At 41.1% G+C, this 20055-nt stretch overlaps 1 protein-coding gene and 1 pseudogene across 2 annotated transcripts in view; one reads left to right on the forward strand and one right to left on the reverse strand.

Moving 5' to 3' along the window:
- Positions 1–20055, reverse strand: part of IQCH (IQ motif containing H) — a gene marked incomplete at its 5' end in the record, with an annotated part of 200887 nt that overhangs the window by 151279 nt on the left and 29553 nt on the right. Inside the window, one exon of the mRNA XM_081088533.1 lies at positions 12454–12570. Coding sequence (XP_080944659.1) covers positions 12454–12570 — 117 coding nt within the window. The remainder of the gene's footprint in view (positions 1–12453; positions 12571–20055) is intronic.
- LOC308527253 (small ribosomal subunit protein eS8-like) lies at positions 736–2955 on the forward strand (annotated as a pseudogene). Its single transcript has 2 exons — positions 736–889; positions 2299–2955. The product of its transcript is annotated as a small ribosomal subunit protein eS8-like (transcript).

Here is a 20055-nt window from a genome sequence, read left to right on the forward strand (position 1 = left end):
TGGGAAGACATTTTTATGGCCCAAAAGAGGAGTTCTCTACAAATGTAGTCAAATGAGGTACATTGAAATTTCATTACTTAAATTAACTTGACACAGCCTAACTCAATTACACAGGCCCTTAACAAGTCGTTCAAAGTCATTAACTACATACACACAATAACAGTACATTTAAATTGGATCCTGACCAGATTGGACACTATGCCTTATGTTGGAGATATGGTCCCTGCCCTCAAGGGGTTTACAATCTATTTGGGGGAAGTTTCCATCTTAAAAATACCAGCTCTAGGAAGTATATCTTATATGTTTTCACCACACGCACGCTCATGTGTGCATGCGCGCGCGCACACGCACACACACACGAAAAGTAATTATGTGAGGTGACAGAGGTATCAACTAACCTCATTGTGCTAATAATTTCACAATATATGTGTGCATCTAATCATTACGTTGCACACCTAAAATTTACACAGAATTCCATGTCAATTGTACCTCAATAAAGCTGGAGGGGCACAAGTACCAGCTCCTCTTCTTGTTCTAATCCTTGAGTTAATGTTGCCTCTTACTAAGAAGTTTGACCCTTTACTTCTCTTCCCAGACCAAGGCAGAGAAATTCTCCACAAATTCCTCGGTCATTGAGGAGACAGTTCTTGACTGGGTCCCAGATCCATCCCTGGGATGCAGGTCAAATCACCATCCTCAAAGCTCCATGCAGGTGGTACAGAATAAGGGCCAAGAATGCCAACTTGGAAGTCAGACTGGCTGAACTTGAATGATGACCCTTCGACCTACTGCTCTGTGACTTTGGGCAAATTATTTAACCACTTTCACCACCTCAGTTTCCCCGAGTATAAAATGAAAGTAGTAACAGTACTTAACCTGCAGGGTTATGGTGAGGATTGCATGAGATAACCTGTGCATGTTGTACTTGACACCACACCCCACGCAGAGAAGTACTTGGAAGCGCTGGCTTTGACGCCATATGCAGTTTCCTGAGCAGATGATGCACGGCAGTTTGCAACGCAGCCTGGAGCCCCGGAGGCTCCGCTAGGTGTCCTGTAAGTGTTCGAGGTTAGAAAATGGAGGTTGTGCGGGAATTACTTTCCCTTCTACTAAAATATAGGCCTTTCACTTGAAACTACAGGTAAAAGGAATAAACCCTGTGGGAAGATGGTGACGGGTGCTTCCCCTGGGATTTTAATGCTTTAGATTAAACAATAATTCCATAATGAGAGGGTTACAGTTTTTTGAAAATCCTTTGCTGAAAGAGTCAACCCTCTTTCCCCCTAATCACCATTACATAAAACAATCCAATATTAGATATCAGTTACATCTTTAAGCGTGTGGAAGAAAGGAAGTCGAGATAACATTTTCTTGGTGGTCAGCTACCTATCTTGGGTAAGTGCCTGCTTTCACTTTACAACTTCTCCTGATAACCTTCTGCAAAGATTGTCCCTCATAAAAGAGGTTTCTTAGGAACCTCTTAAATGAGTAGTTAGGTCCTCAGGCAGGCTTATGTGAGATATGTATAGCAGATTCTTGATTGGCATTTCCTTCCACATTGTTTTGTTAAAACATAAGAACTTTGGTTTATATCCAAGAGACTACAGTAAAATTGGTTTTGTGATGTGTTGTTTCCCTTAAAGTCACAGAATCTATCAATGATGTTAAGTGAGGACTTACTGTAAAGTTGAACCTAACCCTCAGCCAGGCATGGGGGATTAAATCTTTTGCTCTAAGTGGCTTTAGTGGCTTGGGAAACATGGGGAGATAAGGGAAGCAGGGTATCTCGCCAAGAAATCCCCCAAGAATACTTTTCATTACGGACTGGTTCCTTCCCACATCTTTTCCTATCTTTCTCTCTTTCCTCTGATGTATCCTCTTTCTTTCAGCCAGTGCTCTTCTCCTCCTCTGGGTAATACAATTCTTTAGGTAGGAAGCATAGAGTGGTGACAGGGAGATGTTCCCCTATCCCTGTTCCCAACTCTGCATGTTAAACAAGATAAATAAGTACATGATCATGTGGCCAACAACATGTTGAAGCTGATTTAAACGATCAAGGCCCCGAATCCTCTCCCCAGCCCCGGTCCCCAGCGCCCTCCCCAAGCCCCTCCCCGGGGCGTCAGAGCCCAGATTCCCCTTTTAGGAGGAATGTCTCCTGCGGTCGCAGACACGTGGTAACTGCGGGGCCCAGGACACGGTCGCAAAACCATCGTGACTGCCGCCGGGCTACTTTCTACGTTTAGGACGGGGCTGCGTTTTACAAACCCGACCCTGATTCTTTGTGTTTTCTCTTTCGAGCCGGCGCCGAGTCATGGGTAGGTATCTCTCCGGACAACTGGCACAAGCGCCGCAAGACCGGGGGCAAGAGGAAGCCCTACCACAAGAAGCGAAAGTATGAGCTGGGACGCCCTGCTGCCAACACTAAGATTGGACCCCGCCGCATACACACAGCCCGCGTGCGCCGCGGCAACAAGAAGTACCGGGCCCTGAGGCTGGACGTGGGCAACTTCTCCTGGGCTCAGAGTGTTGTGCGCGCAAAATGGGGATGATTGATGTTGTCTACAACGCATCCAACAACGAGCTGGTCCGCACCAAGGCCCTAGTGAAGAACTGCATCGTGCTGGTTGACAGCACACCGGACCGGACCGACAGCGATACGAGTCCCACTGCGCACTGCCCCTGGGCCGCAAGGAGGGGGCCAAGCTGACTCCTGAAGAGGAAGAGATTTTGAACAAAAAACGATCAAAGAAAATTCAGAAGAAATACGATGAAAAGAAAAAGCATGCCAAAATCAGCAGTCTTCTCGAGGAGCAGTTCCAGCAGGGCAAGCTGCTTGCACGCATCGCTTCAAGACCAGGCCGGTGCGGTCGAGCAGAGAGCTATGTGCTCGAGGGCAAGGAGCTGGAGTTCTATCTGAGGAATAATAAAAGTGTTTATTCTAAACAAAAAATCTAAATAAAAGATAAAAGACCAAGGCCCCAAATAGGAATGTAGTCTAGTTAGTGTTATTATTAAAGAAACAAGATGTTGGCTGCAGGCGAGTGATCTTTGTAGTAGGCCCAATGAGAAGGCTCTCCACCTACTAGGCATCTCCTGGGCTTACATTACACGTTCTGATTCAGAGGCTATGCTTTTAAAGAAAGTATAGGGTGAATCACTCTCATCTCTGGATTCTTACTTCTATTCTACCAAAGAGGTTTTAAAAGGTTAGGAATGTATACTTGATTCCAAGTACAGTTTAAGGTACAATGGGTTAGAATATTGGAGAACACAGCAATAGTATTTATTCATCTCAAGTACCTCTCAGTAGATAATTAACCTGGGTCATGATAAAAACAGTTCTATTAGGCCCATTTCTCTTATGGCTAATGCTATTGTGCTACTTGCAGTAGTACTTCTCCTTTGCCTCATTTTAATCAGAACACTTACTATAATATTGCAAGTATTATCACATTTGTGGCTTTTCCATTTTCCTGCTTGCTATAGGAAAGCAACGGTAGTTAGATGAAAGCATGAAGTTTTATATTTTCACTCATGAAGATGCAATTCTTATGAAAATCTGGAGTGGCAGTCTAGATGCACCCACTTTTTTTTGCAGGTTTCATGCACCATCAACTGAGAGCAGTGGATCTGTCATCCACAGGAATACAGTGTTTTCAAGTTACTTCTCTTTTCTGACACATACTTTGCCCCACACTGGATATTTGTGTGAATGAAAGGGAGGCCTATCAGAGAGAGTTCTAATTTGGGGGTTCATGGACCCCTTTGGCAGTCTGGTGAAGCCTAAGAGCCCCTTTGCAGAATAGTGTTCTTATAAATGCATAAAATAATAAACATTGGAAACCAATTACATTATAATATAGTTCTGTCCATGGGCTCCTTGTGCCTTAAATCTCTCATAGAGCTGACTCAGGCTCCTCTATCGACCTCATTTTTGGCTCATCCACGTGGAACTATGAGATTAGAAACATAACCTCTTAGTACAAAGTCAAACAAATACAAAATTCAAGTCCAAATCTCAAGTCACTGAGTGCAAAGGCACTGGGTCCCACCAGGGATCCTAGTTAGCAGGTGGCTCCTGACCCGGGATGATTCCAGGGCAGGGCAAAGGCTCTCTCGCTGCATCTCCCAAGTCCCTCTTCTCCCTGCCCGCTCGTGCTTGAAATCCCTTAATAGAGTCTAACTCCTCGGGTTTAATTAAATAGAGGATTTACTCTTGTTAAAAAGCAAAAGCCCATGGGAGAGGTAATACTCTACGGTAGTGCCAAAGATTTTTAAATTTATTTTCAGCAATAGAATCTATTTTTCAAATGCAACCTTAAGTAGAATGCTGATATGTAAATAAATGCAAGTTTTATGAGAATTTAGTATAATTTTATAAATATGTATATAAACAAGTAGGACAAAAGTAGATTTGCAGTTTGTATGGAAATAATACAGTAATTAATTAATCATAATGCAAGAGTGAACTCTTGTGTTTCACGTACTCACAAGTGTAAACCTTTTTTGCCCCACCCTTTATGTTAGTTATATATATATTTATATGTATATATGAATCAGCACTGGCACCAATGAGGTTGTTTTGATGAAAGCAAATTATGAAATCAAGAGTTATAGGTAATAACTGTAATCTTACTTCCATCACAGCAGACAATTTGTTTCTGTGTTTTATTTTGCCTGCACAAGGTGCAGAAAATCCTCATGTAAACAGATAAGTAATTTCAAATAGCTAACAATTTGTTATGGTACTTATAATCTCATGATTTTCTTCAATTAAAATAATTCAGAAGTTTTAAGGAACAGCGGGAATTTTTGTTTCAAAATAGAATCACTAACAATATCTAACAACTACTCATGTTCCTTAATAATTAAGGATTAGTTGTTAAGTATTCAATTTTGGGAGATTTGACAAATAGACTTCATAAATAATTTGAATCCTGACTCCCTTACTTCATAACCTTAGGCAGATAGCTAAATCTTAGTCTTACTTTCCTCAAGTGTCAAGTGGTTATAAAAACTGCATCTATTTTATAGGTTAGGGGTAAATAAGATAGTGTACATAAAGCACCTAGCATCATGTCTGGCACTCTTAATAAATGCCATTATTGCCCTGGCTGATGTGGCTCAGTTGGTTGGGCATCGTCCCATGCACCAAAAGGTTGCCAGTTCTATTCCTGGTCAGGGAACATGTCCAGGTTGAGGGTTTGATCCCTGGTTGGGGAGCATACAGGAGGGAAACAATCAATGTTTCTCTCACATCAATGTTTCTCTCTCCCCCTCTGCCTTCCTCTCTCTCTAAAAATCTATAAAAACATATTTTAAAAAATAAAATGTTATTATTGAAGAGTTGAATGATCAAAACTACTTTTCAAATGTGTCTTGTAACATTTTAATATGCTCCATCATGTCCCATTTAAATTCTTTTTGGATATCTCAGCACTTTTCTCTGTCAGATATGCAGTTTCAAAACAACCTATTTTATTTTGTCTGGTGAGTCCATATTTTAAGATGATGCGTTATTACTGGTATTTTATCTGCAGTCGTAAAATAACATTACAACCTTGTGATGCCAAGTGAAGACTGTACAGCACATTCCTAACCAGGTAAGAGCCAACCCAAACCTAAAGTGAGCAATGAAATGATCTATAGTGCTGTATTATCACGATGCAACATGCAGTATTGTAACTGTACAACTGACTGATATGTTGTCCCAAATGTGTGCACCAGAGAACTTGCCTGTCTTTTAATGAATACCAGCACATTCATTGAATGCTTACTAGGGGCTAGGCCAGGGGTGGGCAAACTTTTTGACTCGAGGGCCACAATGGGTTCTTAAACTGGACCAGAGGGCCGGAACAAAAGCATGGATGGAGTGTTTGTGTGAACTAATATAAATTCAAAGTAAACATCACTACATTAAAGGTTACGGTCTTTTTTTTTTTTAGTTTTATTCATTTCAAATGGGCCGGATCCGGCCCGCGGGCCGTAGTTTGCCCACAGCTGGGTTAGGCACTGCTTTAAGATCTTGATATGTATTAGCTCATTTAATCTTCACTTAATCATTTGAATGATTATTATAGTTTACTAGAGGCCCAGTGCACAAAAATTTGTGCACTCGGGAGGGTCCCTCAGCCTGGCCTATGCCCTCTCGCAGTCTGGGACCCCTCGGGGGATGTCCACCTGCTGGCTTAGGCCCGCTCCCCTGAGCTGGCAGTCAGACATCCCTCTGGCAGCCCAGGAGCCCTCAGGGGATGTCCACTTGCCAGTGGGGAGCAGGCTTAAGCTGCAGTTGGACATTCTTAGTGCTGCTGAGGAGGCAGAAGAGGCTCCCACCACCACTGTGCTGGCAGCTGGCAGCCTGGCTTGTGGCTGAGCAGAGCTCCCCCTGTGGGAGCTCACTGACCACCAGGGCGCAGCTCCTGCATTGAGTGTCTTCCCCCTGGTGGTCCGTGTGTGTCATAGTGACCAGTCATTTCCAGTCGTTCTGCTGTTAGGGTCAGTTTGCATATTACCCTTTTATTATATAGGATATGAGAAGATAACTGATTTTCAAAATATGACTAGTACAGAGATGCATCCTATCTCATAAAAGTACCTTTACAAAAGTTCAAATGTACATGTGCATGAACGCAAATGCACCCATGCATATGCATGTGTCCATGTGCTCACAGAGTGAACTTGAGAGCACCAATTAAGATGGTATCTAACTTAAGTATGTATGTATTGTTCTTTATTACACTTTATTTAAAATATATGTTTTTATTGATTTTAGAGAGAGAGGAAGAGAGAGAGAGAAACATTGATGAGAAACATTGATGAGAAACATTGATAATCTGCCTCCTGTACATACCCTACTGGGGATCGCACCTGAAACCTGGGCATGTTACCCTGACCAGGAATCGAACCAGCAACCTCTTGGTGCATGGGAGGATACTCATCCCCTGAGCCATACCTGTCAGGCATACTTTAAAATATTTATCAAAAAAATGAATATGAATTAAATGTTTATAACCTTTCTGAAATGCCTTGGAGTTCTCTATAACAGTTTGAAAACCAGAGTGTTAAACCCATCACTCATTTACACTGGAGTGTGAAAGGAGCCAAATCAGATCCTTTTCTCAACACACAGGTTTTAGAACAAGGGAGGAGGAAGTATGAGCTCTTTAATTTTAATTCCTTTTTCAGAAAGGCAGAAACCTTATTAGGCAACTGTCCTGTGCCTGCAGTGTTAATATATTATCTATCACCCCCATAACACCCTTGCCTAGTAGCCGCCATCATCCTGACTTTATAGAAGAGGAAGCTGAGGACGGAGATATGAATTTGCTTACCTAGGGGCACACACCTGGAAATGGCAGATAGGTCCCACACTCTGATCTATGCGACTCCAAATCCTGCCCGCCACACCAGACTGCCTCCTATCTGGCCTACCCATTTTACAAATGAGGACAAGAAGAATGAACAAGGTAGGTAACTTGTTCTAGAAACAGCTAGTTAGTGGCAAGGCTGTACCGGAATTCAGGAGCACAGGGTTTCATTAGGTAAGCTCCCTCAGATGGCCCAGTGGGAGGATGCTCTGTGCAACCATGGCTACGGGGGGGGGTGGGGGTGGGGGGGCCAGAAAATCGTCACTTCACTTCCAGGCTGGAAGGCACCTCAGTATATACTCCTTCTCTCTCTCAACCCCTACAATAATGTAAGTTTTAGATGACTGTCTAAAACATGGCACAGTATGACATGTGAAAACTGCCAAGAGTCATAACTAATATTTATGGCACTTACTGGTGCCAGAACCGTTGAATCATCTCATTTAAATCTCAATGCAATCCTATGAGATAGCCTGATTATGAACATTTTACACATGAGGAAAGGGAAGCTGTTTCTGGGAGGCCCCAGTCTAGTAAGAATTCACACCAGGCATTCTGACCCAGAATCACTATTCCCAGAGCTACAAATGTTTGCAGTTCAGCATAGGGTTGGCTTGGGTGTGAATGCAGGATCTTAGCACAGAAATTCAAGATACACAGCATTCTTGAGAAGTCAGAGAAGTCACTACAACCAGATTTCCTGTGAACATTGTCTGATGAGGGTATATAGCCTCTAATTGCCTCTCTTCACTTCCAGAGCAATGGGCTTGGGTGAGAAAGCCTGACACCAGCCAATGGCAACTGTCATACCACTGTCTTCAGCTTTCCCAGAACTTCAAACCAATGCAGAACTAAAATTCTAAAATGCAGCAACTTGCAAAGGCAAAACACCCCCACTGCCGGCAGCACCACTACTACCGCAGGTGTGGAATACCTTTCAGAGGCTGCAGGCCAAGAGCAGAAGTCATTGTTTCTTCAAGAATCTCTCTAAGCAACCCGGAGGAGAGCTCTCTTTCAGTGATAGAAGTGGCCATCGCAGTCCGAGGAATGACTGTGTCATAAATAGGATATGGCATTTTTGAATGTCTTTAAAGCTATTTCCTTTTGTTCAACTAATTTAATTTACCAAATGCTCCTGGGAAAAGGGAGGGGGACCAAAATGCTGACTCCACATTTCCTGAAAAATCAACATTTTCTTTTTAAACTACTCTCAACGCGATTACATCTGATCGTTGTCTGCTGGCTCCCTTAAACCCTGCCTCTGTCAAAATTCTGCCCCGGCAGGTGTGAGAAAGAATAGAAGCCGAACTTGAGCGAATACCCACATCTGTTTTTGGAAAAAGGGAACAGAAGCAGCACAGAAGGAAGTGAAAGAGATAATTGCTGGCTTGAACTGCAATACATTTTACTTATGGGCAGAGGGCCAGCTTACAGCAGGCGGAATATGCAGGCCCATCTTATTGGAATTCAGGGGTGGGCCTCCGTTCTTGTCCGGAGACAGCTGTAAACCAGCAGCCCATAGCATCCCAATCAGGCGGCGAGTTTTGTCAAGGAGTGCTGATATGTACAGAAGCATCTTTGTCTGCTTCCACCGCACCCCTGCCTAGTGAAATGACAGTCCATCTCTGATTCCAGATGACAAGAACTGGATAAAAACTTAAAACAAATGGCGACCTTTCAAAAGATTAATTTGTTTACCAACAAAATGTTCCCTCTATGTCATCCGAGATGGGGGTGACCTTCACTTTCCCATATCTGGGCTGAAAGGATGCTGACTATAGTCATCTGTTAAGTTAACTCCATCTCAGCAATTATTCCCTTTTTTATTCTTAGTGACAAGAAGGGTTTATTAATTCACTCTGCTTCTTGTTATGGTTTATAAATGCAACAAGCTCATTCTGAATTACTGCAGTGTAACATCAATTTGTTTAAATCTAATTCTGCTATCGTTGCCAAATTATGTTGTGACTGTAATTGTGGCCATATGCATGGGCTTAAAACACAATCATGTTTTGAAATAGCCCTTCTTTCCCACCCCCCGCCTCCTTGCCCCCGCCCCTTACTTCTGATGCTTCTTCTAATCATTTGACATTAACACAATTGCCTCACTTTCCATTACTTTATCATTTCAGAAATGAATGTGCTTTCAGCGAGAGAGATTACAATGTACACCCCACGTGAAACAGTAAAGAATGAAACTATGATTTGTGAAGTGTGGTTGCTACCCAACTAAGTTAGTGAAAAACACTGCATAACATATGACTCATAAAATCTAGAAATCATAATAGTATTAAATTCAACCTCATGAATAAATAAAAGATTCTAAGTTTACATTGCATTATATATTTATTTATTTGGAAAGTGGGACCAAAGAACTAGTATAATTCTACAGCAACTCACATCTTGCCAAAAAGAAAAATGTTTTTACGATTCTTTTCTAGGTCATAACAGTTATAATCAGAGTTATTTGCGCAGCAATTCAAAGCAATGTTTTGTTTGGCTATTTTGTTATGCATTCATAATCGTTCTTTTAAAATTCATGTTAACAGATCCATGTTTCAAATCTTTTAAGAAACCCTTTTTATTTTAAAAAGTAAATCTCAGTCAAATTTTCTGTAGGTCTTTTAATGGGTTGCACTGGACTGTCTGGCTGGAACTAAATGTCAGTCAGTACAAACAGTTTCAGAGGTTCCTTCTGGTCTCCCCATGTCTACAAGGCCCTTCTCACAAACCTGCCAGAGGGTTTGCTACCATTATTATTTTTATTACGCACATTTAAGGTATTGGAAAAATCGTCAGTAAGTTTCACTTTTAATATTTTGTTGTAAATTGATTGTACTAATAGAGGTCATAGGATATAACATGCTGAAGGCAGTTTTGTGGGGGGCAGGGGGGATTGTACACGTGTGTCTGGGGTATATGTGTTTTCAATGCATTAAAATCTTTATACCAGCCTCTTATTATCAGGAAGGATATACCTCTTCACAAAGTGGAGAAAATACCAGTTTCTAAGAACTGATCATGTAAATTAGCAACATATTCAAGTTTGCTCTGTCAAAAAATGCCTGAGATCATGTACAGGCTTTTGACAAGCTGTTTAAGTTTCGAAAGTAAGGAAACACACGGCCCTCGGCCACCAAATAATAACCCTTTTGAGTGTCTTGAGTAGTTCTAGAAAGCGATTAGCCTTGATGCTGCTTTTCTAATTAACGACACAGCACAGCGCTAGACGCATGGCTTCGGTTCGGGTAAGTGCTTTCAAAACCAGTTTTCTGAGCGGCACATCACAACCGCATGTGTTCCCAGGTGCTCTACATGTTCCTTTAAAACCAAACACCTGAATATTTCTTTCACGGGGCCTTCTGCACAATGCTCTGTTTTATGAATCCAAAGTGAAAATACTACTTTAGTTAGTACCATCATATATACATATATCAACATAAAAAGATAGGGTCAACTGTTTTGATTGAAATGCCAGTAGTCAATCTGAGTAAAATGTACCTAATGTATATACATTTTAAAGCGCTCTGGTGTAAGTTTTACAAACCCCAGTTTTATGAAAAAGGGGGATTTTTTAATACATTAAAGGAGCATGCATTATCTATATGTCAGACAAGGCAAAGAGCTTCCCCATATCCTCTACGTTCAACATGCATGGGCACAATAGCCAAGGCTCTTAGCCTATTTTAGAATTGGAAAAAGTACATAATAAATGACTAGGATTCTACCCCAAATTTTGATATAATTTTGAATTCCTATTTAGGTCTTCACTAAGATTCATTAAAGCAAAGCATAATCCTCTCTAAATCTGGAATGATGCCTTTTTAAACCTCAATACTCATCAGGAAAAGTTTGCATGAGATGCCGCAGTTGCCTTGGGCGACAAAGCCTCAGCGCTCCACCAGCTAAGCCAATATTAATTTTAGATGGAAGCGGGGAAAACCAACAACAACAAAGGAGAAATCTGCTTCTGTCTCCACAGCCAGAGAAATAATATTTTTATTTCAAGGGCTTTGGGCTCATGGGAGCAGATAAAAACTCTTTCACATTATTCACAATGACATTTTAAATAAAGTTTCAGCAGGAATAAAAATACCGAACTTTCTGGTTATTTCTGAGGCTATACAAGTATTTCTATGATCAAGTACTCTTAAACCAAACCTGTTAGAAAAACATAAAGCACATAGAAAGCAACTAAAAAATGTATTACATGGTTACATGAATGAAGCAGGCAGCTGAAAATGGCTATGCAGGAGGCTTGGAAGATTAATCTAAGACGCTATTATGATGGTTAGAAGTGGTTTTGTGATTCTAAAATGGCAAATTCTAAAATTAACCAGTTTTTAGTTTTGATTTGACCAAATACATTTAAGAGCTTTTGAGAGAAGCCAAAGGTTAAAACTGTATTTAATAGTGTATAGATGTCACCTCTGTAATTGTTTTTAGTATCAGAAATAATCTCAAATAAAAGAATTTCCCAATTGAACGAAGCATTACTCTTCATTCTCCTATGAAAACCTCACAACACAGAGAAAGTCCAATCCTTGCTTTGGGACACTCACCAGAAAACCAGTGCAAACACAGGCACAGACTCTGAGAACCCTGATGCAACCCCCATGTGGTTGCTCTCCCCTCTCGTCATTTTGCCGACCTGCTGGCTTCAGGTTTAGAATGATTTTCTCAAATGGTGTGTATTGCATCAGTATACACCACTGACGCTGCTATCATGCTGTTGTTTCCTTTTGAACTAAGCCTATTATCAAAGAAATAAAATATTTAAAATCTCTCTACTAATTCTCTTTGTTGTTAAATTCGCTCATCCTTGTCAAAAATGATGGTACTAGATTATTTAGGTACATCAAACGAAATAGAGAAATTTGAATGAGCGGCCAATGAATCTTTTAAAAACAGGTTCACATGTTTTAATCATTTCTAATTATAAACAGAAGGAAAGCCGCTCCATTAAATGCTAAGAACAAAGGGGTCAAAATCTTTACTTAAAATCTACATTATATCTTACACTACTAATGTATGCCTTTTAATTCTTAAAAAGACGAAGAGCTCATTAAAACAACTGATTACTTACACAGGCTTTTCTCTGATTAATACTTGGCAAACTGATTCCGTAGTTCGCACTGACAGCAGCCCTGTGGCGGAGGTTTTCAGGATCCTGCATGATTTTTACATCCAACCCTATCTTTCGCTGAAACAAAGAAACAATGAAACTTTCATGCTGGATAAACAAAAATGCTTACTAATATCTTATATCCTCAAAGGAGTATAAAGTTCTTTGGAAAGAATTATTTTAATGTAGTTTTCACTGGGAAGAAAAGACATATTTGGGTCTTTTATTTCTGCTGTTAATTGTTCTTACTTATTCACAGAAAAGGAACCTTCTGCAGATTTCCCTCCATGTTTCCTATTGCTCATACAAATACATCCTCAGACAGCATTCATTTTTTCACAAAGAATGGTACACGCCACCCAAGGTGGGACAAAGGACTAGAATACCTGGTCTTCATTTGTTTTTAGCTTTTTCCAGGTCAAGGATTTTGCCAATGAAATCTATACTACACACACACAGGTAGAGGGCTCCCTTGGTCTGTTAATGTGGCACTTTCCTCAAGGGACAGACAGTTACAGGTAAATCTCTGTCTGGATTTGGTACATTTACCACAACAAATTTATTTACTCCTTCACAGAGATATTGCTATTTTTAGGGAAAAGGCATGCTTTCATTAGAAAAAAAAAAAAGCATATCATTTGAAGCACATGTTCCTCACTTCATATAAGTCAAATGAGTTACGGCAGAGATGCTTAAATAGTAACCAGCAGTGTAGGCAGCGCAGTGGTGGTGGAAAGGGGCACAAGAGGGGTCCTGAGACTTGGGTTCCAGTCTTACTCTCCCCTGGACTGCCTGCATGACCTTGGGTAAGTCACTTCCCTCCTTTGGAAGCCAGTTTCTTTTTTTTCAAAATGTGACAGACTTGATGGTCTCTTGAAGAATTATTCACCCTCCTCAATTCCCCCCAACCACCCTCCACCCCGACACACACAACCCTCTCTTGCTTTGGCATTCTATGACTTGATGTTAAAAGGTAAGCTGACACTTAAGAAATATGTTATTACCAACAGTTTCTGAAGTCTTGTGACTTTTTTTATTGTGGTACAATTCATATACTATAAAAGCTCCTTTAAAAGTGTGTAATTCAGTGGTTTTTAGCATATTCACAAAGTTGTATAACCATTATCTATCACCCCTCTTTATTATTATTACTAGAGACCCGGTGCACAGATTCATGCACATTGAAAGGAAATTAATTAGAAGGTGGCCAGCGGGGTGGGACTAGACAAGATGGGCTGGACACGCCCTGGCGCCAACCTCCCACCTTCCCTGGCCAGCCGCACCTGGGGTAGCGCTGTGGCTCAAAGGGTGTCTATGGAGTGAGCAGGGTCCCTCCAGAAGGTGAGGTCCCTCAGCCTGGCCATGGGAGTCAGGCCAAAACCAGCTCTCCGACATCCTCCTAAGAGTCCTGGAGTGCGAGAGGGCACTCTGCAAAGTTGCTGTCACACAGGGTGTGGAACACAAATGCAAGTGTGCAGTAAACCAGAATCAGGGCCGACAGTGCCCGAGCAACAACATAACCCACAGCTGAAAGTGGAATCGCATGGCCCTGCAAGGAATTGGGCTCCCTCCTCTCTGGTTTCAGGGTGTGTCACCCGAGAACTGCCGCTGCCAAGTCACTGCCACTCAGCAGCTCCTGCATTGAGCATCGTCTGCCCCCTGGTAGTCAATGCACATCATAGCTACAAGTCGGACAGACACTTAGCATATGAGCCTTTTATATATATACTAGAGGCCTGGTGTACGAAATTCGTGCACGGGGGGGTGGGGGTTCCTCAGCCCAGGCTGCCCCCTCTCACAGTCCGGGAGCCCTCAGGGGATGTCCTACTGATGGCTTAAGGGAGCGGGCCTAAGCCGCAATCTGGCCGTGGAGGCTCAGAGCAGGCGCCCTGTGTGTGTGTGTCCGCTGGGGGCCTGCCCCCAGCTGTGCCTCGGAGGCTCGGAGGCTCAGAGCAGGTGCTGTGTGTGTGTGTGTGTGTGTGTGTGTGTGTGTGTATGTCTGCTGGGGGCCTGCCCCCAGACACGCTTCGGAGGCTTGGAGCAGGTGCCCCTCTTTGTTGATTCTCAGGTTCTGGGCTGCGCCTGCCTGTTGTTCTCTCAGGCAAGGGGCCGAGTCCAGCCCCTCCTCCTGAGCTGGTCGTGACTGTTATGGAGTCCCGACCTCATTTGCATATTACTTCTTTACACACACACACACACACACACACACACATATATGTGTATATATATATATATATATATATATAGAGAGAGAGAGAGAGAGAGAGAGAGAGATATTAATTTTTATCCTTGCCTGAGAATATGCTTATTGATTTTAGAGAGCAAGGAAGGGGGAGAGAGAAAGAGAGAAACAACAATGTGACAGAGAAACATCGATCAGTTGCCTCCTATATGCACTCCAACTGGGAATCGCGCCTGAAACCTGGGTCATGTGCCCTGACTGGGAATCAAACTTGCCACCTTTTGGTGTACAGGACGACCCTCCAAACAACTGCGCCAGCCAGCCATGGCAATCAAAACCCCTCTTTAGAGAAAACCCACTGTGTGGGAAAACATATTTGCCAATGTCATATCTGATAAGGGCCTAATCTCCAAAATCTATAGGGAACTCATACAACTTAACAAAAGGAAGATAAACAATCCAATCCAAAAATGGGCAAAGGACCTAAATAGACACCTTTCAAAAGAGGACATTCAGAAAGCCAATAGACATATGAAAACATGCTCAAAGTCACTAATCATCCGAGAAATGCAAATCAAAACAACAATGAGGTACCATCTCACACCTGTCAGACTGGCTATCATCAACAAATCAACAAACGACAAGTGCTGGAGAGGATGTGGAGAAAAAGGAACACTTGTGCACTGCTGGTGGGAATGCAGACTGGTGCAGCCACTATGGAAGACAGTATGGAGTTTCCTCAAAAAACTGAAAATGGAACTCCCATTTGACCCTGTGATCCCACTTCTAGGAATATATCCCAAGAAACCAGAAACACCAATCAGAAAAGATATATGCACCCCTATGTTCATAGCAGCACAATTCACCATAGCTAAGATCTGGAAACAGCCTAAGTGCCCATCAGTAGATGAATGGATTAGAAAACTGTGGTACATCTACACGATGGAATACTATGCTGCTCTAAAAAGGAAGGAACTCTTACCATTTGCAACGTCATGGATGGAACTGGAGAGCATTATGCTAAGTGAAATAAGCCAGTCAATGAAGGAAACATACCACATGATCTCACTCATTCATGGATAATAGAGACCATTATAAACTTTTGAACAATAATAGATACAGAGGCAGAGCTGCCTCAAACAGATTGTCAAACTGCAGCGGGAAGGCCGGGGAGGGTTGGGGGGCAAGAGGTAGGGGGGTAAGAGATCAACTAAAGGACTTGTATGCATGCATATAAGCATAACCAATGGACATAAGACACTGGGGGGATAGGGGAGGCTGGGGGACTGTCTAGGGCGGGGGGATAAAATGGACACATATGTATGTAATACCCTTTGTAATACTTTAAGCAATAAAAAAAAAAAGAAAAAAAAACCCTCTTTAATTCTGTAACATTTTCATCAACGAAAAAAGAAACCTCAAACCCATTATCAATCACTCCCCATCTCCTCTCCATCCCAGCCCCTCCCTGGCAACTACCAATCTATTTTCTGCCTCTTCGATGTGTCCCATTCTGCACATTTCATATGAATTGTAAATATGTGGTCTGTAACAGTTTAAAAGGAGGTATTGTAAGGGATTAAAACACCTGATTTCCTTTCAACTGCTGTCTTTGTTCTAAGGGATCTGATGCAATTGCTAAAATTGTTGTAGGAACCAGATTAGTTCAATGGGCTATGCCTACGGTGGAAGTGAAGGGAAAGACTGCAAAAATATCTACAGAATGTATGCTGTCTAGTTACTTCTTAATACAGGTGCCAAACCTTCCTTTTATTTTTTTAATAGCAGTTTTTAAACCAAATAACTGTACTTAACTGCCCACTTTATTTAACCCATGCAGGGATGCAGGTTGCAAACAAGACCTATCTGTTCCCTTCTCCTTGAAGTACATGTGGTCATAAAAATAATCTTGTGCCTAACAGCTATCAGGGGGTTTCCTTCTGTGGCTAACCCATACTCAACAGCACTATTCCGGGTGTTTGCATGGAAGCAGAGTGTCTCTTTCATTGAAATTAATACCTGGACATAATTTGTTTCTCCTTAATTAAACTTTCAGAATAATTTTCATTCTACAAAGTTTCGGGACATTACCAATATGTGTTAGATTGTCTGGATGTGGTTTCTGTAATTAGGGTGTTTTAAAAATGTGTATTCTGGATATAATTGATGGGAATGGCTTCAATGTCATATCTTAGGTTTGCTAGAATTTTTTAATCCTGGGATCATTGGCTAGTGGGCCATTGAATTTTCTTAGTTTTATTATGGTCCTTCAACTTTCTGTGGCTATGGGACTGGTGTAAGAAAGAAATGATCAAATACCAAATTATTGTTAAAACTGGCATTAAAATCAATTGTTTTCTGCCCAATTTTACATTTCTGTGGCCCTGGCACAGATAGTTCTGGTAAGAAATCAAAATATAAGCAGAAACTCAAGAGAAATGATTGGCTGCAATATCAATTCTTTATTAGTTGGCTTCTAAAGCCATGGGAAATGTCTTTTAAATTATTAACATTTTAATATTCACTATTTTGGCACCAAAGCATGTGTATACCAAAATAATATGCAGCACACATGATTTAATTTTCCTTCAAAAACGTACAAATGAGCCTACATTTAAATAAAATTAACATATCAAATGGTTTCACTGAAGATCACTACCACATACATTCATAATCTGAATTTGTCTTACAATTTTACAAGTTACATCTACAGAGATGTATAGCAAAATACTTATCAGCATAAGCTGCCTTATCAGACCCAGATTTTCCTAGAAAAACAATTATAGATTCAAACACAAAATGAATCAATCCATTAAGCAGGAAAGCATGTTATGAAGGTGATCATTTTTTACCAACAGTAAAATAAGTATCAGAAATAATTTCAGAAAATTTTCTTAAATTGGTCAAGAAAAGACACCAATTTACTTAATCTATCTTGAGTCACTAAATAATCCATACTTTATTCTCCCCTTTGATAGTAATTACAAGCAGATATATCAAATGTGACTCTCATTTAGACTTTGGTTTGTAAGAACAAAAGTTATTATCAGAGCCAATTACTGTTTTACCTACATGGCTGCACAGAAGCAGGGAGCTCAATTTTCATCTCATCAGTGATTTTGTGGTATTTATTTTATTACTATGCCCACAAAGCTATATAAGAAAGAAATAGCTTATGCTATTAAAACTAGGGCTTGAGCATAAGAGGCTAAGGTTTCTTTTAGGAGAAGTTCTGAATTAAAAACACTAGGCAGCGTGTAATGCCAGGTCCCCAGACATGGGCAGACCATAAAATGACACACATCTGAGCAGTAGATCCCACACAGAGTAATCAAAATTGAAATGCTTCACAAACAAAGTTGAGACAAGCTATTTTATAGTATTATCAGCATAACATTATTCTCAACAGTGTTTGCTACAAGTAATGCCTTCTAAAGTGTATATTGCTTAATATCATAGTCCCGCTGGTTAAAGACATCTGCTGTTTAATCTCGAAATCAGGAAAAAAAAAAAGAGAAAAAGAATCCAGCTTCCTTTAACATTCTGATTCTTTCAACCATTATTATATTTAATGGAAGTACAAAGGACACCAAGTCTGGTTCAAGCCATATGTTCTAGATTTATTTGTAAAACTGGGTAATAATACCTACCTTCACAGAGCTGTCTGTGAGATTTAAATCTTGCAAATTATAAAGTACTACTCAGAGGCCAACTTGCAAGGGGTTTCTACTCATCAAATAATAACTGCAATCGATCGAAACACTTAAACGATATATAAAAACGATATATAAAAATCCGTAAGTTCTTAATAAAATTTCCCCATCTCCCCCAGAAATTTAATAAAATTAATAAGTTAATCTTAACCTTGATAAATAAAAGAACCAAACATTTATCCTGCTTTTCCTGAAAATCTATATTTAAGATTCACCAAAGAGTTATAACGGAAAGTTCTTCATAGAAACTAATAAATGCAGAAGGAAAGATATAATAGTAAAATCACCCCTTGGCAATCCCTAATGAAATAATGTATTTGGGTAAATGTCAATGGTTGCTCATACCATTAAGGCGAAATGTGGAAGAGAACCTTTATAAAGCAGGGGTGGGGAACCTCCAGCCCGCGGGCCACGTAAGGCCCTCAAAATCATCTAGTCTGGCCCTGCCAAGGCATTAGGGATGAGTTAGTTAAATGTTTGACCAAATACAGCGGGCTAATACTTAAGTTGATAATTTTGTATGGCCCTCGAATGATGTTATAATTATCCAAATGGCCCTCGGCAGAAAAAGGTTCCCCACCCCTGTGATAAAGGACAGACTGAGCTGGTAATACCTGGACTCACTGATCTATCTCAGCATCATGAAAAGAGAAAGAAGAATTTGCCTCTGAAAATGCTCTAAAAGGAAAGATACATCACCACCTAGTAGGTATCCTGCCAAAAGGATGTTTCCTGAATTTGATCAAGCTTCTAAGTAAAACTAGTTGATAAGAATTAGTAGGGACAGAGAAGCATGTAAAATGACACCACAAGACTGTGATCAACCAAATTGAGACTGTGGGAAAAACCTATATGACAAATGCTCTGGTGTCTTAAAATGATATTTTAAAAAAATGTTTTATTGACTTTTTACAGAGAGGAAGGGAGAGAATAGAGATTTAGAAACATCGATGAGAGAGAAACATCTATCAGCTGCCTCCTGCACACCCCCCACTGGGGATGTGCCCCTAACCAAGGTACCGAAATTGAACCTGGGACAATCAGTCCACAGGCTGACACTCTATCCACTGAGCCAAATCAGTTAGGGCAAATGACATTTTTTTAAGTGAGGAAAACTGTTATAGATAAAATGAGATACAACTGCAATGTGTGGACCTTGTTTACATCCTGATTCCAATAAAAGTAGAAAGACAAACAGGGAAAATTGAACGTGGGCTGGGAATTATATAATATTAATGCACTATTAACAACGTTCCCCGCCTGCCGCTGCAGGCCTCTGAGCTTCAACTCTAAGCAACTATGTAACAAATATAGAAGCTAAACAAAACCCCAGAAACCTGCTTTAGTCCACCGGGCTTCAGCCAGCAGGATCGCAACATTGTAAGCAAAGGCCAGAAACCTACTTTCAGCAGAGGAGGCCTAAGAGCTGGAGCCAAGCCTCAAAGCTAAAGCTGGCCCAGAAAAAAAAAGAAAAAAAGAAAAAAAGGAGCGGTTGGGAGCTTCAGTCACCCCCAGCCTGAAAACAGCCATCATCCCCTCACCCAGGCTGGCCAGGCACCCTAGTGGGGACCCCCACCCTGATCCAGGACACCCTTCAGGGCAAACCAGCCGGCCCCCACCCGTGCACCAGGCCTCTACCCTATATAGTAAAAGGGTAATATGCCTCCC

Source organism: Myotis nattereri (genome assembly GCF_964212035.1).
Source record: "Myotis nattereri genome assembly, chromosome: 1".
In the NCBI taxonomy this organism is placed as follows: Eukaryota; Metazoa; Chordata; class Mammalia; order Chiroptera; family Vespertilionidae; genus Myotis; species Myotis nattereri.